Source organism: Oncorhynchus mykiss, chromosome 26, assembly GCF_057628025.1.
Source record: "Oncorhynchus mykiss isolate SJ-2025 chromosome 26, ASM5762802v1, whole genome shotgun sequence".
Taxonomy (NCBI): Eukaryota; Metazoa; Chordata; class Actinopteri; order Salmoniformes; family Salmonidae; genus Oncorhynchus; species Oncorhynchus mykiss.
The window spans coordinates 46,036,055-46,055,603 of record NC_143047.1 but is presented as its reverse complement, the minus strand read 5'-3'; the positions used below and the strand labels follow the sequence as shown (position 1 = coordinate 46,055,603).

The 19,549-nt window shown below is 46.2% G+C and overlaps 1 protein-coding gene across 42 annotated transcripts in view; it reads left to right on the top strand.

The window, feature by feature from the left end:
* The window catches only part of herc1 (HECT and RLD domain containing E3 ubiquitin protein ligase family member 1), a 218,697-nt gene that overhangs the window by 124,884 nt on the left and 74,264 nt on the right, over positions 1 to 19,549 (top strand). For 20 of the 42 annotated variants that reach the window (XR_016492384.1, XR_016492385.1, XR_016492386.1 and 17 more), the window contains 7 exons: positions 1,748 to 1,948; positions 3,816 to 3,990; positions 5,815 to 6,082; positions 15,039 to 15,252; positions 15,767 to 16,026; positions 18,546 to 18,673; positions 19,351 to 19,487. Coding sequence is in view for 38 of the 42 variants with exons in the window: in XM_090223301.1 (XP_090079427.1) it covers positions 1,748 to 1,948; positions 3,816 to 3,990; positions 5,815 to 6,082; positions 15,039 to 15,252; positions 15,767 to 16,026; positions 18,546 to 18,673; positions 19,351 to 19,487 (1,383 nt within the window). In the remaining 4 variants the exon portion in view is untranslated. Of the gene's footprint in view, positions 1 to 1,747; positions 1,949 to 3,815; positions 3,991 to 5,814; positions 6,083 to 15,038; positions 15,253 to 15,766; positions 16,027 to 17,759; positions 17,861 to 18,545; positions 18,674 to 19,350; positions 19,488 to 19,549 lie in introns of those variants that run through there. The other 22 variants (XR_016492387.1, XM_090223298.1, XM_090223297.1 and 19 more) reach the window with 4 other exon arrangements.

The window sequence follows — 19,549 nt, the reverse complement described above, 5'->3', positions numbered from 1 at the left end:
GGCTGATAGTATGACTGTTATTCTCTATAACCACGTGGCTGATAGTATGACTGTTATTCTCTATAACCACGTGGCTGATAGTATGACTGTCATTCTCTATAACCACGTGGCTGATAGTATGACTGTGTTATTCTCTATAACCACGTGGCTGATAGTATGACTGTTATTCTCTAACCACATGGCTGATAGTGTGACTGTCATTCTCTATAACCACGTGGCTGATAGTATAACTGTTATTCTCTAACCACGTGGCTGATAGTATGACTGTCATTCTCTATAACCACGTGGCTGATAGTATGACTGTGTTATTCTCTATAACCACGTGGCTGATAGTATGACTGTTATTCTCTATAACCACGTGGCTGATAGTATGACTGTCATTCTCTATAACCACGTGGCTGATAGTATAACTGTTATTCTCTAACCACGTGGCTGATAGTATGACTGTTATTCTCTAACCACATGGCTGATAGTGTGACTGTCATTCTCTATAACCACGTGGCTGATAAAATGACTGTTATTCTCTATAACCACGTGGCTGATAGTATGACTGTTATTCTCTAACCACATGGCTGATAGTATGACTGTTATTCTCTAACCACATGGCTGATAGTGTGACTGTTATTCTCTAACCACATGGCTGATAGTATGACTGTTATTCTCTAACCACATGGCTGATAGTGTGACTGTTATTCTCTAACCACGTGGCTGATAGTATGACTGTTATTCTCTAACCACATGGCTGATAGTGTGACTGTTATTCTCTAACCACGTGGCTGATAGTATGACTGTTATTCTCTAACCACATGGCTGATAGTATGACTGTTATTCTCTAACCACATGGCTGATAGTATGACTGTTATTCTCTAACCACGTGGCTGATAGTATGACTGTTATTCTCTAACCACATGGCTGATAGTGTGACTGTTATTCTCTATAACCACGTGGCTGATAGTAGGACTGTGTTATTCTCTATAACCACGTGGCTGATAGTATGACTGTCATTCTCTATAACCACGTGGCTGATAGTATGACTGTCATTCTCTATAACTACGTGGCTGATAGTAGGACTGTGTTATTCTCTATAACCACGTGGCTGATAGTATGACTGTTATTCTCTATAACCACATGGCTGATAGTATGACTGTCATTCTCTATAACCACGTGGCTGATAGTATGACTGTGTTATTCTCTATAACCACGTGGCTGATAGTGTGACTGTTATTCTCTATAACCACATGGCTGATAGTGTGACTGTTATTCTCTATAACCACATGGCTGATAGTGTGACTGTTATTCTCTATAACCACGTGGCTGATAGTATGACTGTGTTATTCTCTATAACCACATGGCTGATAGTATGACTGTTATTCTCTGTAACCACGTGGCTGATAGTAGGACTGTTATTCTCTATAACTACGTGGCTGATAGTAGGACTGTGTTATTCTCTATAACCACGTGGCTGACAGTATGACTGTTATTCTCTAACCACGTGGCTGATAGTATGACTGTTATTCTCTATAACCACATGGCTGATAGTATGACTGTTATTCTCTATAACCACGTGGCTGATAGTATAACTGTTATTCTCTAACCACGTGGCTGATAGTATGACTGTTATTCTCTATAACCACATGGCTGATAGTTTGACTGTTATTCTCTATAACCACGTGGCTGATAGTATGACTGTTATTCTCTATAACCACGTGGCTGATAGTATGACTGTTATTCTCTACAACCCTTTCAGAGGAATGGGACATGCTGGATGTTGATGAGGATGAGAGGTTAACTGGGGACGAGGAGTTTGAGCTGCTGGCGGGACCGTTGGGTCTGAGCGAGCGCCGGGTCGTCCCAGAGGCCGTCCAGTTCCCCGACAGTGACCCCCTGGGAGCGTCCGTAGCCATGGTGACTGCCACCAACAGCATGGAGGAGACTCTGCTGCAGATAGGTGAGGGGCTGATAAACACAGTGGGTGGTTCAGATGTGTCTTGTCCTCTCTGTAATGTGGGTGGTTCAGATATGTCTGGTCCTCTCTGTAATGTGGGTGGTTCGGATGTGTCTGGTCCTCTCTGTAATGTGGGTGAGATGTGTATGGTCCTCTCTGTAATGTGGGTGAGATGTGTCTGGTCCTCTCTGTAATATGGGTGGTTCAGATGTGTACGGTCCTCTCTGTAATGTGGGTGAGATGTGTACGGTCCTCTCTGTAATGTGGGTGAGATGTGTCTGGTCCTCTCTGTAATGTGGGTGGTTCAGATGTGTACGGTCCTCTCTGTAATGTGGGTGGTTAGGATGTGTCTGGTCCTCTCTGTAATGTGGGTGAGATGTGTACGGTCCTCTCTGTAATGTGGGTGGTTCAGATGTGTCTAGTCCTCTCTGTAATGTGGGTGAGATGTGTACGGTCCTCTCTGTAATGTGGGTGGTTCAGATGTGTCTGGTCCTCTCTGTAATGTGGGTGGTCCAGATGTGTCTGTTCCTCTCTGTAATGTGGGTGGTTCAGATATGTCTGGTCCTCTCTGTAATGTGGGTGGTTCGGATGTGTCTGGTCCTCTCTGTAATGTGGGTGAGATGTGTACGGTCCTCTCTGTAATGTGGGTGAGATGTGTCTGGTCCTCTCTGTAATATGGGTGGTTCAGATGTGTACGGTCCTCTCTGTAATGTGGGTGAGATGTGTACGGTCCTCTCTGTAATGTGGGTGAGATGTGTCTGGTCCTCTCTGTAATGTGGGTGGTTCAGATGTGTACGGTCCTCTCTGTAATGTGGGTGGTTAGGATGTGTCTGGTCCTCTCTGTAATGTGGGTGAGATGTGTACGGTCCTCTCTGTAATGTGGGTGGTTCAGATGTGTCTAGTCCTCTCTGTAATGTGGGTGAGATGTGTACGGTCCTCTCTGTAATGTGGGTGGTTCAGATGTGTCTGGTCCTCTCTGTAATGTGGGTGGTCCAGATGTGTCTGTTCCTCTCTGTAATGTGGGTGAGATGTGTCTGGTCCTCTCTGTAATGTGGGTGGTTCAGATGTGTCTGGTCCTCTCTGTAATGTGGGTGGTTCAGATGTGTCTGGTCCTCTCTGTAATGTGGGTGGTTCAGATGTGTCTGGTCCTCTCTGTAATGTGGGTGAGATGTGTCTGGTCCTCTCTGTAATGTGGGTGGTTCAGATGTGTCTGGTCCTCTCTGTAATGTGGGTGAGATGTGTCTGGTCCTCTCTGTAATGTGGGTGGTTCAGATGTGTCTGGTCCTCTCTGTAATGTGGGTGGGTGAGATGTGTACGGTCCTCTCTGTAATGTGGGTGAGATGTGTCTGGTCCTCTCTGTAATGTGGGTGGTTCAGATGTGTACGGTCCTCTCTGTAATGTGGGTGGTTCAGATGTGTACGGTCCTCTCTGTAATGTGGGTGGTTCAGATGTGTCTGGTCCTCTCTGTAATGTGGGTGGTTCAGATGTGTCTGGTCCTCTCTGTAATGTGGGTGGTTGAGATGTGTCTGGTCCTCTCTGTAATGTGGGTGGTTCAGATGTGTCTGGTCCTCTCTGTAATGTGGGTGGTTCAGATGTGTCTGGTCCTCTCTGTAATGTGGGTGGTTCAGATGTGTCTGGTCCTCTCTGTAATGTGGGTGAGATGTGTCTGGTCCTCTCTGTAATGTGGGTGGTTCAGATGTGTCTGGTCCTCTCTGTAATGTGGGTGAGATGTGTCTGGTCTTCTCTGTAATGTGGGTGGTTCAGATGTGTCTGGTCCTCTCTGTAATGTGGGTGGTTCAGATGTGTATGGTCCTCTCTGTAATTCTACATTGTGCGCCAGCTTCAGTACGTGTCTGCGTGTGTTTCCCAGGCTGCCAGGGCGCGGTGGAGAACAGCTCCTCGGGCAGGGTGACTCTGGGGGAGCAGGCCGCAGCGCTGGAGAACCCCCACGACAGGGTCATGGCTCTGAGGAGAGTGACCTCTGCAGCGCAGGTCCTCCTGGCCAGGACCATGGTGATGAGAGCCCTGTCTCTACTCTCTGTCAGGTGGGTCTGTCTGTAGACTAGGTGTAGACGAGGTGTAGACTAGGTGTAGGACTGTCTGTAGACTAAGTGTAGACTAGGTATAGACTGGGTGTAGACGAAGTGTAGACGAGGTGTAGACCTGTGTGTAGACTAGGTGTAGACTAGGTGTAGACTAGGTGTAGGACTAGGTGTAGGGCTGGGTGTAGGCTCGGTGTGGACTAGGTGTAGACTAGGTTTAGGACTGTGTGTAGACTAGGTGTAGACAAGGTGTAGGACTGTGTGTAGACTAGGTGTAGGACTGTGTGTAGACTGTGTGTAGACTAGGTGTAGACTATGTGTAGACTAGGTGTAGACTATGTGTAGGACTGTGTGTAGGACTGTGTGTAGACTAGGTGTAGGACTGTGTGTAGACTATGTGTAGGACTGTGTTTAGACTAGGTGTAGGACTGTGTTTAGACTAGGTGTAGGACTGTGTGTAGACTATGTGTAGGACTGTGTTTAGACTAGGTGTAGGACTGTGTTTAGACTAGGTGTAGGACTGTGTTTAGACTAGGTGTAGGACTGTGTGTAGACTTTGTGTAGGACTATGTAGACTAGGTGTAGGACTGGTTGTAGGCTAGGTGTAGACTAGGTGTAGGACTGTGTAGACTATGTGTAGGACTGGTTGTAGGCTAGGTGTAGACTAGATGTAGGACTGTGTGTAGACTATGTGTAGGACTGTGTGTAGACTAGGTGTAGACTGTGTAGACTAGGTGTAGGACTGGTTGTAGGCTAGGTGTAGACTAGATGTAGGACTGTGTGTAGACTATGTGTAGGACTGTGTGTAGACTAGGTGTAGACTGTGTTTAGACTAGGTGTAGGACTGTGTTTAGACTAGGTGTATGACTGTGTGTAGACTAGGTGTAGGACTGTGTGTAGGACTGTGTGTAGACTAGGTGTAGACTAGGTGTAGGACTGTATGTAGACTAGGTGTAGGACTGTGTTTAGACTAGGTGTAGGACTGTGTTTAGACTAGGTGTAGACTAGGTGTAGGACTGTGTGTAGACTAGGTGTAGGACTGTGTTTAGACTAGGTGTAGGACTGTGTGTAGACTAGGTGTAGGACTGTGTGTAGGACTGTGTATAGACTGTGTAGGACTGTGTGTAGACTAGGTATAGGACTGTGTAGACTAGGTGTAGGACTGGTTGTAGGCTAGGTGTAGACTAGTGGTAGGACTGTGTGTAGACTATGTGTAGGACTGTGTATAGACTATGTGTAGGACTGTGTGTAGACTATGTGTAGGACTGTGTGTAGACTAGGTGTAGGACTGTGTGTAGGACTGGATAATGTGTTGGTCTTTGTCTCTTTCTCTCTCTCGGGCGCTCTCTCTCTCTCTCTCTGTCTCTCTCTGTTCTCTCTGTCTCTCTTTGTCTCTGGCTGTCTCTCTGTCTCGTTGGTGTCTCTCTCAGTCTCGATCTCTCTCCATTCATCTCATGTTCCACTGTGTTTAGTTGGTGTCAGTGTATAAGGGTGAACTGCATTGCAACTACTATATGTTTATGAGTATGGCCTTCTCTCCCTCCCCTCCACTCTCTCCCTCCCCTCTTCCTCCCCCTTTCTCTCTCTCTCCCCCCCTCTATCTCTCTCCCCTTGTCTCTCTCCCTCCCCTCTCTCTCCCCTCCTCTCCCTCCCCTCCCTCCCCTCTCTCTCTCCCTCCCTCCCTCCCTCCTCTCTCTCTCTCCCTCCCCTCCTCTCTCCCCCTCCTCTCTCTCCTTCTCTCTCCCCTCCTCTCTCTCCCTCCCCTCTCTCTCCCATCCTCTCTCTCTCCCTCCCTCCCCTATCTCTCCCCCTTTCCCTCTCTCTCAGTGGTTCTAGCTGCAGCCTGGCAGCAGGGTTGGAGTCTCTGGGTCTGACAGACATCAGGACCCTGGTCAGACTGATGTGTCTGGCTGCAGCGGGGCGAGCCGGCCTCTCCACCAGCCCCACATCTGGATCAGGGGCCTCAGAGCGGCCCCGCGGGGCCACCAAGGCCAGCAAACCTATCTCCTGTCTGGCCTATCTCAGTACGGCTGTGGGTTGTCTGGCCTCCAACAGCCCCAACGCTGCCAAGCTGCTGGTCCAGCTCTGCACACAGGTAACAACAGATACACAACTCAGACTCACACAAAGATAATAGACTGGAAGAGAAACAGGAAGTGACCAGTTCTCTACTGCACTCAACGACTTTCAAAAAGACAGGAAGTTCAAGTCAACACAACTTTAGTTCAGCACCACACTTATGCAATACTTAACTTGACCTATACATATTTCCCAGAGTGCCTTAGCTTTCGAGTGAATTGTAGTTACCAGCCATGACTGTATGTGTTATTGACAGAGACAAGAGATTGTTTGCAGTCATTGTTTTTTGTTGTCCTGTGGGTTTCCCCCGAGCCAGATCATTTAAAATAAAAATGTTCAACAACAATAAAACAAGTAGTTACCGAGGCCTTAATTTGAGGGCCTTGTTTGACACCAATACAGTAGTAGCCTGAGGGCCTAGTTTGACACCAATACAGTAGTAGCCTGAGGGCCTAGTTTGACACCAATACAGTAGTAGCCTGAGGGCCTAGTTTGACACCAATACAGTAGTAGCCTGAGGGCCTAGTTTGACACCAATACAGTAGTAGCCTGAGGGCCTAGTTTGACACCAATACAGTAGTAGCCTGAGGGCCTAGTTTGACACCAATACAGTAGTAGCCTGAGGGCCTAGTTTGACACCAATACAGTAGTAGCCTGAGGGCCTAGTTTGACACCAATACAGTAGTAGCCTGAGGGCCTAGTTTGACACCAATACAGTAGTAGCCTGAGGGCCTAGTTTGACACCAATACAGTAGTAGCCTGAGGGCCTAGTTTGACACCAATACAGTAGTAGCCTGAGGGCCTAGTTTGACACCAATACAGTAGTAGCCTGAGGGCCTAGTTTGACACCAATACAGTAGTAGCCTGAGGGCCTAGTTTGACACCAATACAGTAGTAGCCTGAGGGCCTAGTTTGACACCAATACAGTAGTAGCCTGACTGAAACTCATGGTTTTCAGGTCTGCAGATCACATTATGATTGGTTGGCAAAGTGCTGTGTAATTCCTATGGGAATCCAGCCAGAGTGAAGATATCCAACCATTTGACATGTTTGTTCGGGAAGACTAAGATACGGAGACGACCTAAACCATCCAAACTGGAACAACCATTTCAGTAATGGACGCAATTAACTACAAAAGTAACAGATCGGATTAGTTGATCAAAATGTATGTTATTCATATTTGAGTAGCATAAGATGAATTAATCAATCGATGTGCTACGTGTAAAAACATAGATATTGAGGAACAATTCTAAAAATCAACCTACAACAGAGCATGCTGGGAAATATGATAATGATGGGAGTGGTTTTGATTTCATACTGGTTATAAACACCCAACACTGGGGTTATTTTAGACCAATTAGAGTTAATTTAACACTGGTTATAAACACCAACACTGGGGTTATTTTAGACCAATTAGAGTTAATTTAATACTGGTTATAAACACCCAACACTGGGGTTATTTTAGACCAATTAGAGTTAATTTAATACTGGTTATAAACACCCAACACTGGGGTTATTTTAGACCAATTAGAGTTAATTTAATACTGGTTATAAACACCAACACTGGGGTTATTTTAGACCAATTAGAGTTAATTTAATACTGGTTATAAACACCCAACACTGTTTTTTTTTTTAAACCAATTAGAGTTAATTTAATACTGGTTATAAACACTAACACTGGGGTTATTTTAAACCAATTAGAGTTAATTTAATACTGGTTATAAACACTAACACTGGGGTTATTTTAGACCAATTAGAGTTAATTTAATACTGGTTATAAACACCAACACTGGGGTTATTTTAGACCAATTAGATTTAATTTAATACTGGTTATAAACACCAACACTGGGGTTATTTTAGCTGGTGTTCAATACAGCCGGTGTAGAATACAGCCGGTGTAGAATACAGCCGGTGTTTAATACAGCCGGTGTTTAATACAGCCGGTGTTCAATACAGCCGGTGTTTAATACAGCCGGTGTTTAATACAGCCGGTGTTTAATACAGCCGGTGTTTAATACAGCCGGTGTTTAATACAGCCGGTGTTTAATACAGCCGGTGTTTAATACAGCCGGTGTTTAATACAGCCGGTGTTTAATACAGCCGGTGTAGAATACAGCCGGTGTTCAATACAGCCGGTGTTTAATACAGCCGGTGTTTAATACAGCCGGTGTTTAATACAGCCGGTGTTTAATACAGCCGGTGTTTAATACAGCCGGTGTTTAATACAGCCGGTGTAGAATACAGCCGGTGTTTAATACAGCCAGTGTAGAATACAGCCGGTGTTTAATACAGCCGGTGTTTAATACAGCCGGTGTTCAATACAGCCGGTGTTTAATACAGCCGGTGTAGAATACAGCCGGTGTTTAATACAGCCGGTGTTCAATACAGCCGGTGTTTAATACAGCCGGTGTTTAATACAGCCGGTGTTCAATACAGCCGGTGTAGAATACAGCCGGTGTAGAATACAGCCGGTGTTTAATACAGCCGGTGTTTAATACAGCCGGTGTAGAATACAGCCGGTGTTTAATACAGCCGGTGTTTAATACAGCCGGTGTTTAATACAGCCGGTGTAGAATACAGCCGGTGTTTAATACAGCCGGTGTAGAATACAGCCGGTGTTTAATACAGCCGGTGTTCAATACAGCCGGTGTTCAATACAGCCGGTGTAGAATACAGCCGGTGTAGAATACAGCCGGTGTAGAATACAGCCGGTGTTTAATACAGCCGGTGTAGAATACAGCCGGTGTTTAATACAGCCGGTGTTCAATACAGCCGGTGTTTAATACAGCCGGTGTTTAATACAGCCGGTGTTTAATACAGCCGGTGTTTAATACAGCCGGTGTAGAATACAGCCGGTGTAGAATACAGCCGGTGTAGAATACAGCCGGTGTTTAATACAGCCGGTGTGGAATACAGCCGGTGTTTAATACAGCCGGTGTTCAATACAGCCGGTGTTTAATACAGCCGGTGTTTAATACAGCCGGTGTTTAATACAGCCGGTGTAGAATACAGCCGGTGTAGAATACAGCCGGTGTTCAATACAGCCGGTGTTTAATACAGCCGGTGTTTAATACAGCCGGTGTAGAATACAGCCGGTGTTCAATACAGCCGGTGTTCAATACAGCCGGTGTTCAATACAGCCGGTGTTTAATACAGCCGGTGTAGAATACAGCCGGTGTAGAATACAGCCGGTGTTTAATACAGCCGGTGTTTAATACAGCCGGTGTAGAATACAGCCGGTGTAGAATACAGCCGGTGTTTAATACAGCCGGTGTAGAATACAGCCGGTGTTTAATACAGCCGGTGTTTAATACAGCCGGTGTAGAATACAGCCGGTGTAGAATACAGCCGGTGTTTAATACAGCCGGTGTTTAATACAGCCGGTGTTTAATACAGCCGGTGTAGAATACAGCCGGTGTAGAATACAGCCGGTGTTTAATACAGCCGGTGTAGAATACAGCCGGTGTTTAATACAGCCGGTGTTTAATACAGCCGGTGTTTAATACAGCCGGTGTAGAATACAGCCGGTGTAGAATACAGCCGGTGTTTAATACAGCCGGTGTTTAATACAGCCGGTGTAGAATACAGCCGGTGTAGAATACAGCCGGTGTTTAATACAGCCGGTGTTTAATACAGCCGGTGTTTAATACAGCCGGTGTTTAATACAGCCGGTGTTTAATACAGCCGGTGTAGAATACAGCCGGTGTTCAATACAACCGGTGTAGAATACAGCCGGTGTTTAATACAGCCGGTGTAGAATACAGCCGGTGTTTAATACAGCCGGTGTTTAATACAGCCGGTGTTTAATACAGCCGGTGTTTAATACAGCCGGTGTTTAATACAGCCGGTGTAGAATACAGCCGGTGTAGAATACAGCCGGTGTTTAATACAGCCGGTGTTTAATACAGCCGGTGTAGAATACAGCCGGTGTTTAATACAGCCGGTGTTTAATACAGCCGGTGTAGAATACAGCCGGTGTTTAATACAGCCGGTGTAGAATACAGCCGGTGTTTAATACAGCCGGTGTTGAATACAGCCGGTGTTCAATACAGCCGGTGTTTAATACAGCCGGTGTAGAATACAGCCGGTGTTTAATACAGCCGGTGTTTAATACAGCCGGTGTTTAATACAGCCGGTGTTTAATACAGCCGGTGTAGAATACAGCCGGTGTTTAATACAGCCGGTGTTTAATACAGCCGGTGTAGAATACAGCCGGTGTTTAATACAGCCGGTGTTTAATACAGCCGGTGTTTAATACAGCCGGTGTTCAATACAGCCGGTGTTCAATACAGCCGGTGTTTAATACAGTCGGTGTTTAATACAGCCGGTGTAGAATACAGCCGGTGTTTTATACAGCCGGTGTTTAATACAGCCGGTGTTCATTACTGTCTCCTGTAGCAAACGGCTGGTCCTCATTAATACTCATCGCTGTCTCCTCTAGCAAACGGCTGGTCCTCATTAACTTCCACTAATACTCACCACTGTCTCCTGTAGCAAACGGCTGGTCCTCATTAACTTCCACTAATACTCACCACTGTCTCCTCTAGCAAACGGCTGGTCCTCATTAACTTCCACTAATACTCATCACTGTCTCCTGTAGCAAACGGCTGGTCCTCATTAACTTCCACTAATACTCACCACTGTCTCCTCTAGCAAACGGCTGGTCCTCATTAACTTCCACTAATATTCATCACTGTCTCCTGTAGCAAACGGCTGGTCCTCATTAATACTCATCGCTGTCTCCTCTAGCAAACGGCTGGTCCTCATTAACTTCCACTAATACTCACCACTGTCTCCTGTAGCAAACGGCTGGTCCTCATTAACTTCCACTAATACTCACCCCTGTCTCCTCTAGCAAACGGCTGGTCCTCATTAACTTCCACTAATACTCATCACTGTCTCCTGTAGCAAACGGCTGGTCCTCATTAACTTCCACTAATACTCACCACTGTCTCCTCTAGCAAACGGCTGGTCCTCATTAACTTCCACTAATACTCATCACTGTCTCCTCTAGCAAACGGCTGGTCCTCATTAACTTCCACTAATACTCACCACTGTCTCCTCTAGCAAACGGCTGGTCCTCATTAACTTCCACTAATATTCATCACTGTCTCCTGTAGCAAACGGCTGGTCCTCATTAATACTCACCACTGTCTCCTGTAGCAAATGGCTGGTCCTCATTAATACTCATCACTGTCTCCTGTAGCAAATGGATGGTCCTCATTAATACTCACCACTGTCTCCTGTAGCAAACGACTGGTCCTCATTAATACTCACCACTGTCTCCTGTAGCAAACGGCTGGTCCTCACTAATACTCATCACTGTCTCCTGTAGCAAACGGCTGGTCCTCATTAATACTCACCACTGTCTCCTGTAGCAAACGGCTGATCCTCATTAACTTCCACTAATACTCATCACTGTTTCCTGTAGCAAACGCCTGGTCCTCATTAACTTCCACTAATACTCATCACTGTCTCCTGTAGCAAACGCCTGGTCCTCATTAATACTCATCACTGTCTCCTGTAGCAAACGGCTGGTCCTCATTAATACTCATCACTGTCTCTTGTAGCAAACGGCTGGTCCTCATTAATACTCATCACTGTCTCCTGTAGCAAACGGCTGGTCCTCATTAATACTCATCACTGCCTCCTGTAGCAAACGCCTGGTCCTCACTGATACTCACCACTGTCTCTTGTAGCAAACGGCTGGTCCTCATTAATACTCATCACTGTCTCTTGTAGCAAACGGCTGGTCCTCATTAATACTCATCACTGTCTCCCGTAGCAAACGGCTGGTCCTCATTAATACTCATCACTGTCTCTTGTAGCAAACGGCTGGTCCTCATTAATACTCATCACTGTCTCCTGTAGCAAACGCCTGGTCCTCACTAATACTCACCACTGTCTCTTGTAGCAAACGGCTGGTCCTCATTAATACTCATCACTGTCTCCTCTAGCAAACGCCTGGTCCTCACTAATACTCATCACTGTCTCTTGTAGCAAACGGCTGGTCCTCATTAATACTCATCACTGTCTCCTCTAGCAAACGCCTGGTCCTCACTAATACTCATCACTGTCTCTTGTAGCAAACGGCTGGTCCTCATTAATACTCATCACTGTCTCCCGTAGCAAACGGCTGGTCCTCATTAATACTCACCGCTGTCTCCTCTAGCAAACGCCTGGTCCTCATTAAAGTCCCGTTGATCAATTCCTAGTTCCTGTTTGATTCACAAAGCCCTAGTACACAGGCTTCCGTGTAAAATAATGATTGGTTAACTCTTGAGTTCCTTCTGATCTCTAACAATACTCCTTTAGTTTAAGAACCTGTATTTCTATCTGTCTCTAGAACCTGTATATCTATCTGTCTCTAGAACCTGTATTTCTATCTGTCTCTAGAACCTGTATATCTATCTATCTGTCTCTAGAACCAGTATATCTATCTGTCTCTAGAACCAGTATATCTATCTGTCTCTAGAACCTGTATTTCTATCTGTCTCTAGAACCAGTATATCTATCTGTCTCTAGAACCTGTATATCTATCTGTCTCTAGAACCTGTATATCTATCTGTCTCTAGAACCAGTATATCGATCTGTCTCTAGAACCTGTATATCTATCTGTCTCTAGAACCTGTATTTCTATCTGTCTCTAGAACCTGTATTTCTATCTGTCTCTAGAACCTGTATATCTATCTGTCTCTAGAACCTGTATATCTATCTGTCTCTAGAACCTGTATATCTATCTGTCTCTAGAACCAGTATATCGATCTGTCTCTAGAACCTGTATATCTATCTGTCTATAGAACCCGATCTAGCGTGTTAGGGTTCCTCTGACTGATCTAGAACCTGTATATCTATCCGTCTCTAGAACCTGTATATCTATCTATCTGTCTCTAGAACCTGTATTTCTATCTGTCTCTAGAACCAGTATATCTATCTGTCTCTAGAACCAGTATATCTATCTGTCTGTAGAACCTGTATATCTATCTGTCTCTAGAACCTGTATATCTATCTGTCTCTAGAACCAGTATATCTATCTGTCTCTAGAACCTGTATATCTATCTGTCTCTAGAACCTGTATATCTATCTATCTGTCTCTAGAACCTGTATATCTATCTATCTCTAGAACCTGTATATCTATCTGTCTCTAGAACCTGTATATATATCTGTCTCTAGAACCTGTATATCTATCTGTCTCTAGAACCTGTATATCTATCTGTCTCTAGAACCAGTATATCTATCTGTCTCTAGAACCTGTATATCTATCTGTCTCTAGAACCAGTATATCTATCTGTCTCTAGAACCAGTATATCTATCTGTCTCTAGAACCAGTATATCTATCTGTCTCTAGAACCTGTATATCTATCTGTCTCTAGAACCTGTATATCTATCTGTCTCTAGAACCTGTATATCTATCTGTCTCTAGAACCTGTATTTCTATCTGTCTCTAGAACCTGTATTTCTATCTGTCTCTAGAACCTGTATATCTATCTGTCTCTAGAACCTGTATTTCTATCTGTCTCTAGAACCTGTATTTCTATCTGTCTCTAGAACCTGTATATCTATCTGTCTCTAGAACCTGTATATCTATCTGTCTCTAGAACCTGTATATCTATCTATCTGTCTCTAGAACCAGTATATATATCTGTCTCTAGAACCAGTATATATATCTGTCTATAGAACCTGTATATCTATCTGTCTCTAGAACCTGTATATCTATCTGTCTCTAGAACCTGTATATCTATCTGTCTCTAGAACCAGTATATCGATCTGTCTCTAGAACCTGTATATCTATCTGTCTATAGAACCCGATCTAGCGTGTTAGGGTTCCTCTGACTGATCTAGAACCTGTATATATATCCGTCTCTAGAACCTGTATATCTATCTATCTGTCTCTAGAACCTGTATTTCTATCTGTCTCTAGAACCAGTATATCTATCTGTCTCTAGAACCTGTATTTCTATCTGTCTCTAGAACCTGTATATCTATCTGTCTCTAGAACCTGTATTTCTATCTGTCTCTAGAACCTGTATATCTATCTGTCTCTAGAACCTGTATATCTATCTGTCTCTAGAACCTGTATATCTATCTATCTGTCTCTAGAACCAGTATATATATCTGTCTCTAGAACCAGTATATATATCTGTCTATAGAACCTGTATATCTATCTGTCTCTAGAACCTGTATATCTATCTGTCTCTAGAACCTGTATATCTATCTGTCTCTAGAACCAGTATATCGATCTAGAACCTGTATATCTATCTGTCTATAGAACCCGATCTAGCGTGTTAGGGTTCCTCTGACTGATCTAGAACCTGTATATCTATCCGTCTCTAGAACCTGTATATCTATCTATCTGGCTCTAGAACCAGTATATATATCTGTCTATAGAACCTGTATATCTATCTGTCTCTAGAACCTGTATATCTATCTGTCTCTAGAACCTGTATATCTATCTGTCTCTAGAACCAGTATATCGATCTGTCTCTAGAACCTGTATATCTATCTGTCTATAGAACCCGATCTAGCGTGTTAGGGTTCCTCTGACTGATCTAGAACCTGTATATCTATCCGTCTCTAGAACCTGTATATCTATCTATCTGTCTCTAGAACCAGTATATCTATCTGTCTCTAGAACCAGTATATCTATCTGTCTCTAGAACCTGTATATCTCTCTGTCTCTAGAACCAGTATATCTATCTGTCTCTAGAACCAGTATATCTATCTGTCTCTAGAACCAGTATATCTATCTGTCTCTAGAACCAGTATATCTATCTGTCTCTAGAACCAGTATATCTATCTGTCTCTAGAACCAGTATATCTATCTGTCTCTAGAACCTGTATATCTATCTGTCTCTAGAACCAGTATATCTATCTGTCTCTAGAACCAGTATATCTATCTGTCTCTAGAACCTGATCTAGCGTGTTAGGGTTCCTCTGACTGATCTAGAACCTGTATATCTACCCGTCTCTAGAATCTGATCTCGGCGGCAACGGGGATGAACCTGACCACGGTAGACGACCCCGTCCAGAGGAAGTTCCTCCCCAGCTTCCTGAGGGGCGTGGCCGAGGAGAACAAACTGGTGACGTCACCCAATTTCGTGGTCACCCAGGCCCTCGTGGCCCTACTCGCTGATAAAGGGGCCCGGCTCCGACCCAACTACGACAAGGCTGACGCGGAGAAGAGAGGTTCGTGAGACCCGGAGTCGGCCTCTGTGGTCCTCGGAGATTTCTAGACCCTTGCGATACTGTCACACGTTGTCTGTCGTCGTTATGCGGCGACGTCACAATTCAATAGAGTTTTTGTAAATGACTATGTCCGTTTTGTTTGTAAAATTGCATTATGGGATAAACAAAGATATTTCTCAGCTCATTTAGAATGTTTAATTTAAGAAATGGTTGAAACAGGGGGGGGGGGGGCAGCGGGGGGGGCAGTGATTATAGATTTGTAGTCGCCTTGTATATTCAGATTGTCTGCACGGGATGACAGTACATACAGACATGTAGCTACTAGCTGTTGTTACCAGTTTGTGCTAGCCTCCACAGTGCCCGTGCTAGTTGTCATTATCACCGTAGTGTTTTGGACCATTCATTATGTTATGTTATAATTAACATCCTCTCATCTACCCCCCCCCACCCCCCACCCCCCCAAAAAAACTCACTCACCGTTCCTTCTTCCACCCCCTTTTTGTTTTGGTTCCAGCAGGTTTAATTGCACATTTGTATACCCATCCTTCCTATCATCCCACTGCTGTAGGACCTCTGGAGCTGGCCAACGCTCTGGCTGCGTGCTGCCTGTCTTCTCGTCTGTCCTCGGGACACCGGCAGTGGGCCGCTCAGCAGCTGGTCCGCACGCTGGCCGCTCACGACAGAGACAACCAGAGCCGGCCGCAAACCTTTGCCGACATGGCGGGTGACCTGCGCAAGTGCTCTTCTGTGAAGTTGGAGGCTCACCAGAGCAGGGTGAGTACTGGAGGGGTTATGGGTAGAGGGTTAGGGTAGAGGGTTAGGGTGAGTACTGGAGGGGTTATGGGTAGAGGGTTAGGGTAGAGGGTTAGGGTGAGTAGGGGTTAGAGTGAGTACTGGAGGGGTTATGGGTAGAGGGTTAGGGTGAGTACTGGAGGGGTTAGGGTAGAGGGTTAGGGTGAGTACTGGAGGGGTATGGGTAGAGGATTAGGGTGAGTACTGGAGGGGTTAGGGTAGAGGGTTAGGGTGAGTACTGGAGGGGTTATGGGTAGAGGGTTAGGGTAGAGGGTTAGGTTGAGTACTGGAGGGGTTAGGGTAGAGGGTTAGGGTGAGTACTGGAGGGGTTATGGGTAGAGGGTTAGGGTGAGTACTGGAGGGGTTATGGGTAGAGGGTTAGGGTGAGTACTGGAGGGGTTAGGGTAGAGGGTTAGGGTGAGTACTGGAGGGGTATGGGTAGAGGATTAGGGTGAGTACTGGAGGGGTTAGGGTAGAGGGTTAGGGTGAGTACTGGAGGGGTTATGGGTAGAGGGTTAGGGTAGAGGGTTAGGTTGAGTACTGGAGGGGTTAGGGTAGAGGGTTAGGGTGAGTACTGGAGGGGTTATGGGTAGAGGGTTAGGGTAGAGGGTTAGGGTGAGTGCTGGAGGGGTTAGGGTAGAGGGTTAGGGTGAGTACTGGAGGGGTTAGGGTAGAGGGCTATGGGTAGAGGGTTATGGGTAGAGGGTTAGGGTGAGTACTGGAGGGTTAGGGTAGAGGGTTATGGGTAGAGGGTTAGGGTAGAGGGTTAGGATGAGTATTGGAGGGGTTATGGGTAGAGGGTTAGGGTGAGTACTGGAGAGGTTATGGGTAGAGGGTTAGGGTAGAGGGTTCGGGTGAGTACTGGAGGGGTTATGGGTAGAGGGTTATTGTAGAGGGTTATGGGTAGAGGGTTAGGGTAGAGGGTTAGGGTGAGTACTGGAGGGGTTAGGGTAGAGGGTTAGGGTGAGTAGAGGGTTAGGGTAGAGGGTTAGGGTGAGTAGGGGTTAGGGTAGAGGGTTAGGGTAGAGGGTTATGGGTAGAGGGTTAGGGTAGAGGATTATGGGTAGAGGGTTAGGGTAGAGGGTTAGGGTGAGTAGGGGTTAGGGTAGAGGGTTAGGGTGAGTAGGGGTTAGGTTAGAGGTTTGGGTAGAGGGTTAGGGTGAGTAGGGGTTAGGGTAGAGGGTTAGGGTAGAGGGTTATGGGTAGAGGGTTATGGGTAGAGGGTTAGGGTAGAGGGTTAGGGTAGAGGGTTAGGGGTAGAGGGTTAGGGTAGAGGGTTAGGGTGAGTAGGGGTTAGGGTAGAGGGTTAGGGTAGAGGGTTATGGGTAGAGGGTTATGGTAGAGGGTTAGGGTAGAGGGGTAGGGTGAGTAGGGGTTAGGGTAGAGGGTTAGGGGTAGAGGGGTAGGGTGAGTAGGGGTTAGGGGTAGGGTGAGTAGGGGTTAGGGGTAGGGTGAGTAGGGGTTAGGGGTAGGGTGAGTAGGGGTTAGGGTAGAGGGTTATGGGTAGAGGGTTATGGTAGAGGGTTAGGGTAGAGGGTTAGGGTGAGTAGGGGTTAGGGGTAGAGGGTTAGGGTAGAGGGTTAGGGGTAGAGGGTTAGGGTAGAGGGTTAGGGTAGAGGGTTATGGGTAGAGGGTTAGGGGTAGAGGGTTAGGGTAGGCCGTATAAAGGCTTCATTACGCAGTGTGAAACGTGGTGTGTTTCCTGTTTCCTCCAGGTGATCACGTGTGGTTGGTGCAGTAGGAAAGGGTTAGGGGTAGAGGGTTAGGGTAGGCCGTATAAAGGCTTCATTACGGCGTGTGAAACGTGGTGTGTTTCCTGTTTCCTCCAGGTGATCACGTGTGGTTGGTGCAGTAGGAAAGGGTTAGGGGTAGAGGGTTAGGGTAGGCCGTATAAAGGCTTCATTACGGCCGTGTGAAACGTGGTGTGTTTCCTGTTTCCTCCAGGTGATCACGTGTGGTTGGTGCAGTAGGAAAGGGTTAGGGGTAGAGGGTTAGGGTAGGCCGTATAAAGGCTTCATTACGCAGTGTGAAACGTGGTGTGTTTCCTCCAGGTGATCACGTGTGGTTGGTGCAGTAGGAAAGGGTTAGGGGTAGAGGGTTAGGGTAGGCCGTATAAAGGCTTCATTACGGCGTGTGAAACGTGGTGTGTTTCCTGTTTCCTCCAGGTGATCACGTGTGGTTGGTGCAGTAGGAAAGGGTTAGGGGTAGAGGGTTAGGGTAGGCCGTATAAAGGCTTCATTACGGCGTGTGAAACGTGGTGTGTTTCCTGTTTCCTCCAGGTGATCACGTGTGGTTGGTGCAGTAGGAAAGGGTTAGGGGTAGAGGGTTAGGGTAGGCCGTATAAAGGCTTCATTACGGCCGTGTGAAACGTGGTGTGTTTCCTGTTTCCTCCAGGTGATCACGTGTGGTTGGTGCAGTAGGAAAGGGTTAGGGGTAGAGGGTTAGGGTAGGCCGTATAAAGGCTTCATTACGCAGTGTGAAACGTGGTGTGTTTCCTCCAGGTGATCACGTGTGGTTGGTGCAGTAGGAAAGGCCTGCTGGCCACCAGCGGTAACGACGGAACAGTCCGGGTGTGGAGCGTTACTCAGAACCAGTACACCCTCCAACTGACCTGCGTCTTCAACAGGACGTAAGCAGCACCTCTCACCTCTGACCTCTGGAGACAGACTTCCCTAACCCTCTCAGTCTACTACAGACGTCTCTACTTACCGTGACTGTGATAGGAGGTTGTCTCACCTAGCTATCTAATACACTGACTGTAAGTCACTCTAAATAAGAGCTTCTGATAAATTACTAAAATGTTAATGTCTCTCTCTCTCTGTGTCTCTCTGTGTGTCTCTCTGTGTGTGTCTCTGTGTGTGTCTCTCTCTGTGTGTCTCTCTCTGTGTGTCTCTCTCTGTGTGTCTCTGTCTCCCTCTGTGTGTCTCTCTGTCTCTCTCTGTGTGTCTCTCTCTGTGTCTCTCTCTGTGTCTCTCTGTGTCTCTCTGTGTGTGTTTCTCTCTGTGTGTCTCTCTGTGTGTGTCTCTGTGTGTCTCTCTGTGTGTCTCTGTGTGTATCTCTCTGTGTGTCTCTCTGTCTCTCTCTGTGTGTCTCTCTGTGTGTCTCTCTGTGTGTGTCTCTGTGTGTGTCTCTGTGTATGTCTCTGTGTGTGTCTCTGTGTGTCTCTCTCTGTGTGTCTCTGTGTGTATCTCTCTGTGTGTGTCTCTGTGTGTGTCTCTGTGTGTATCTCTCTGTGTGTCTCTCTGTGTCTCTCTGCGTGTCTCTCTGTGTATATGTGTGTGTGTGTGTGTGTGTGTTTGTCCACAGTGCTGGTTCTCCAGAGGAGGGTGGGCAGTGTCTTGGTTCCCCAGGGGACCCCAGTCTGTCTCCTCTGGTCTGGAGCGTTACAGGGAAATACCTGGCAGCTGCCATGGAGAAACTAGTCAACATCTGGCAGGTCAACGGTGAGAGAGACACACACACACACACATATATACACACACACACACACACACACACACACACT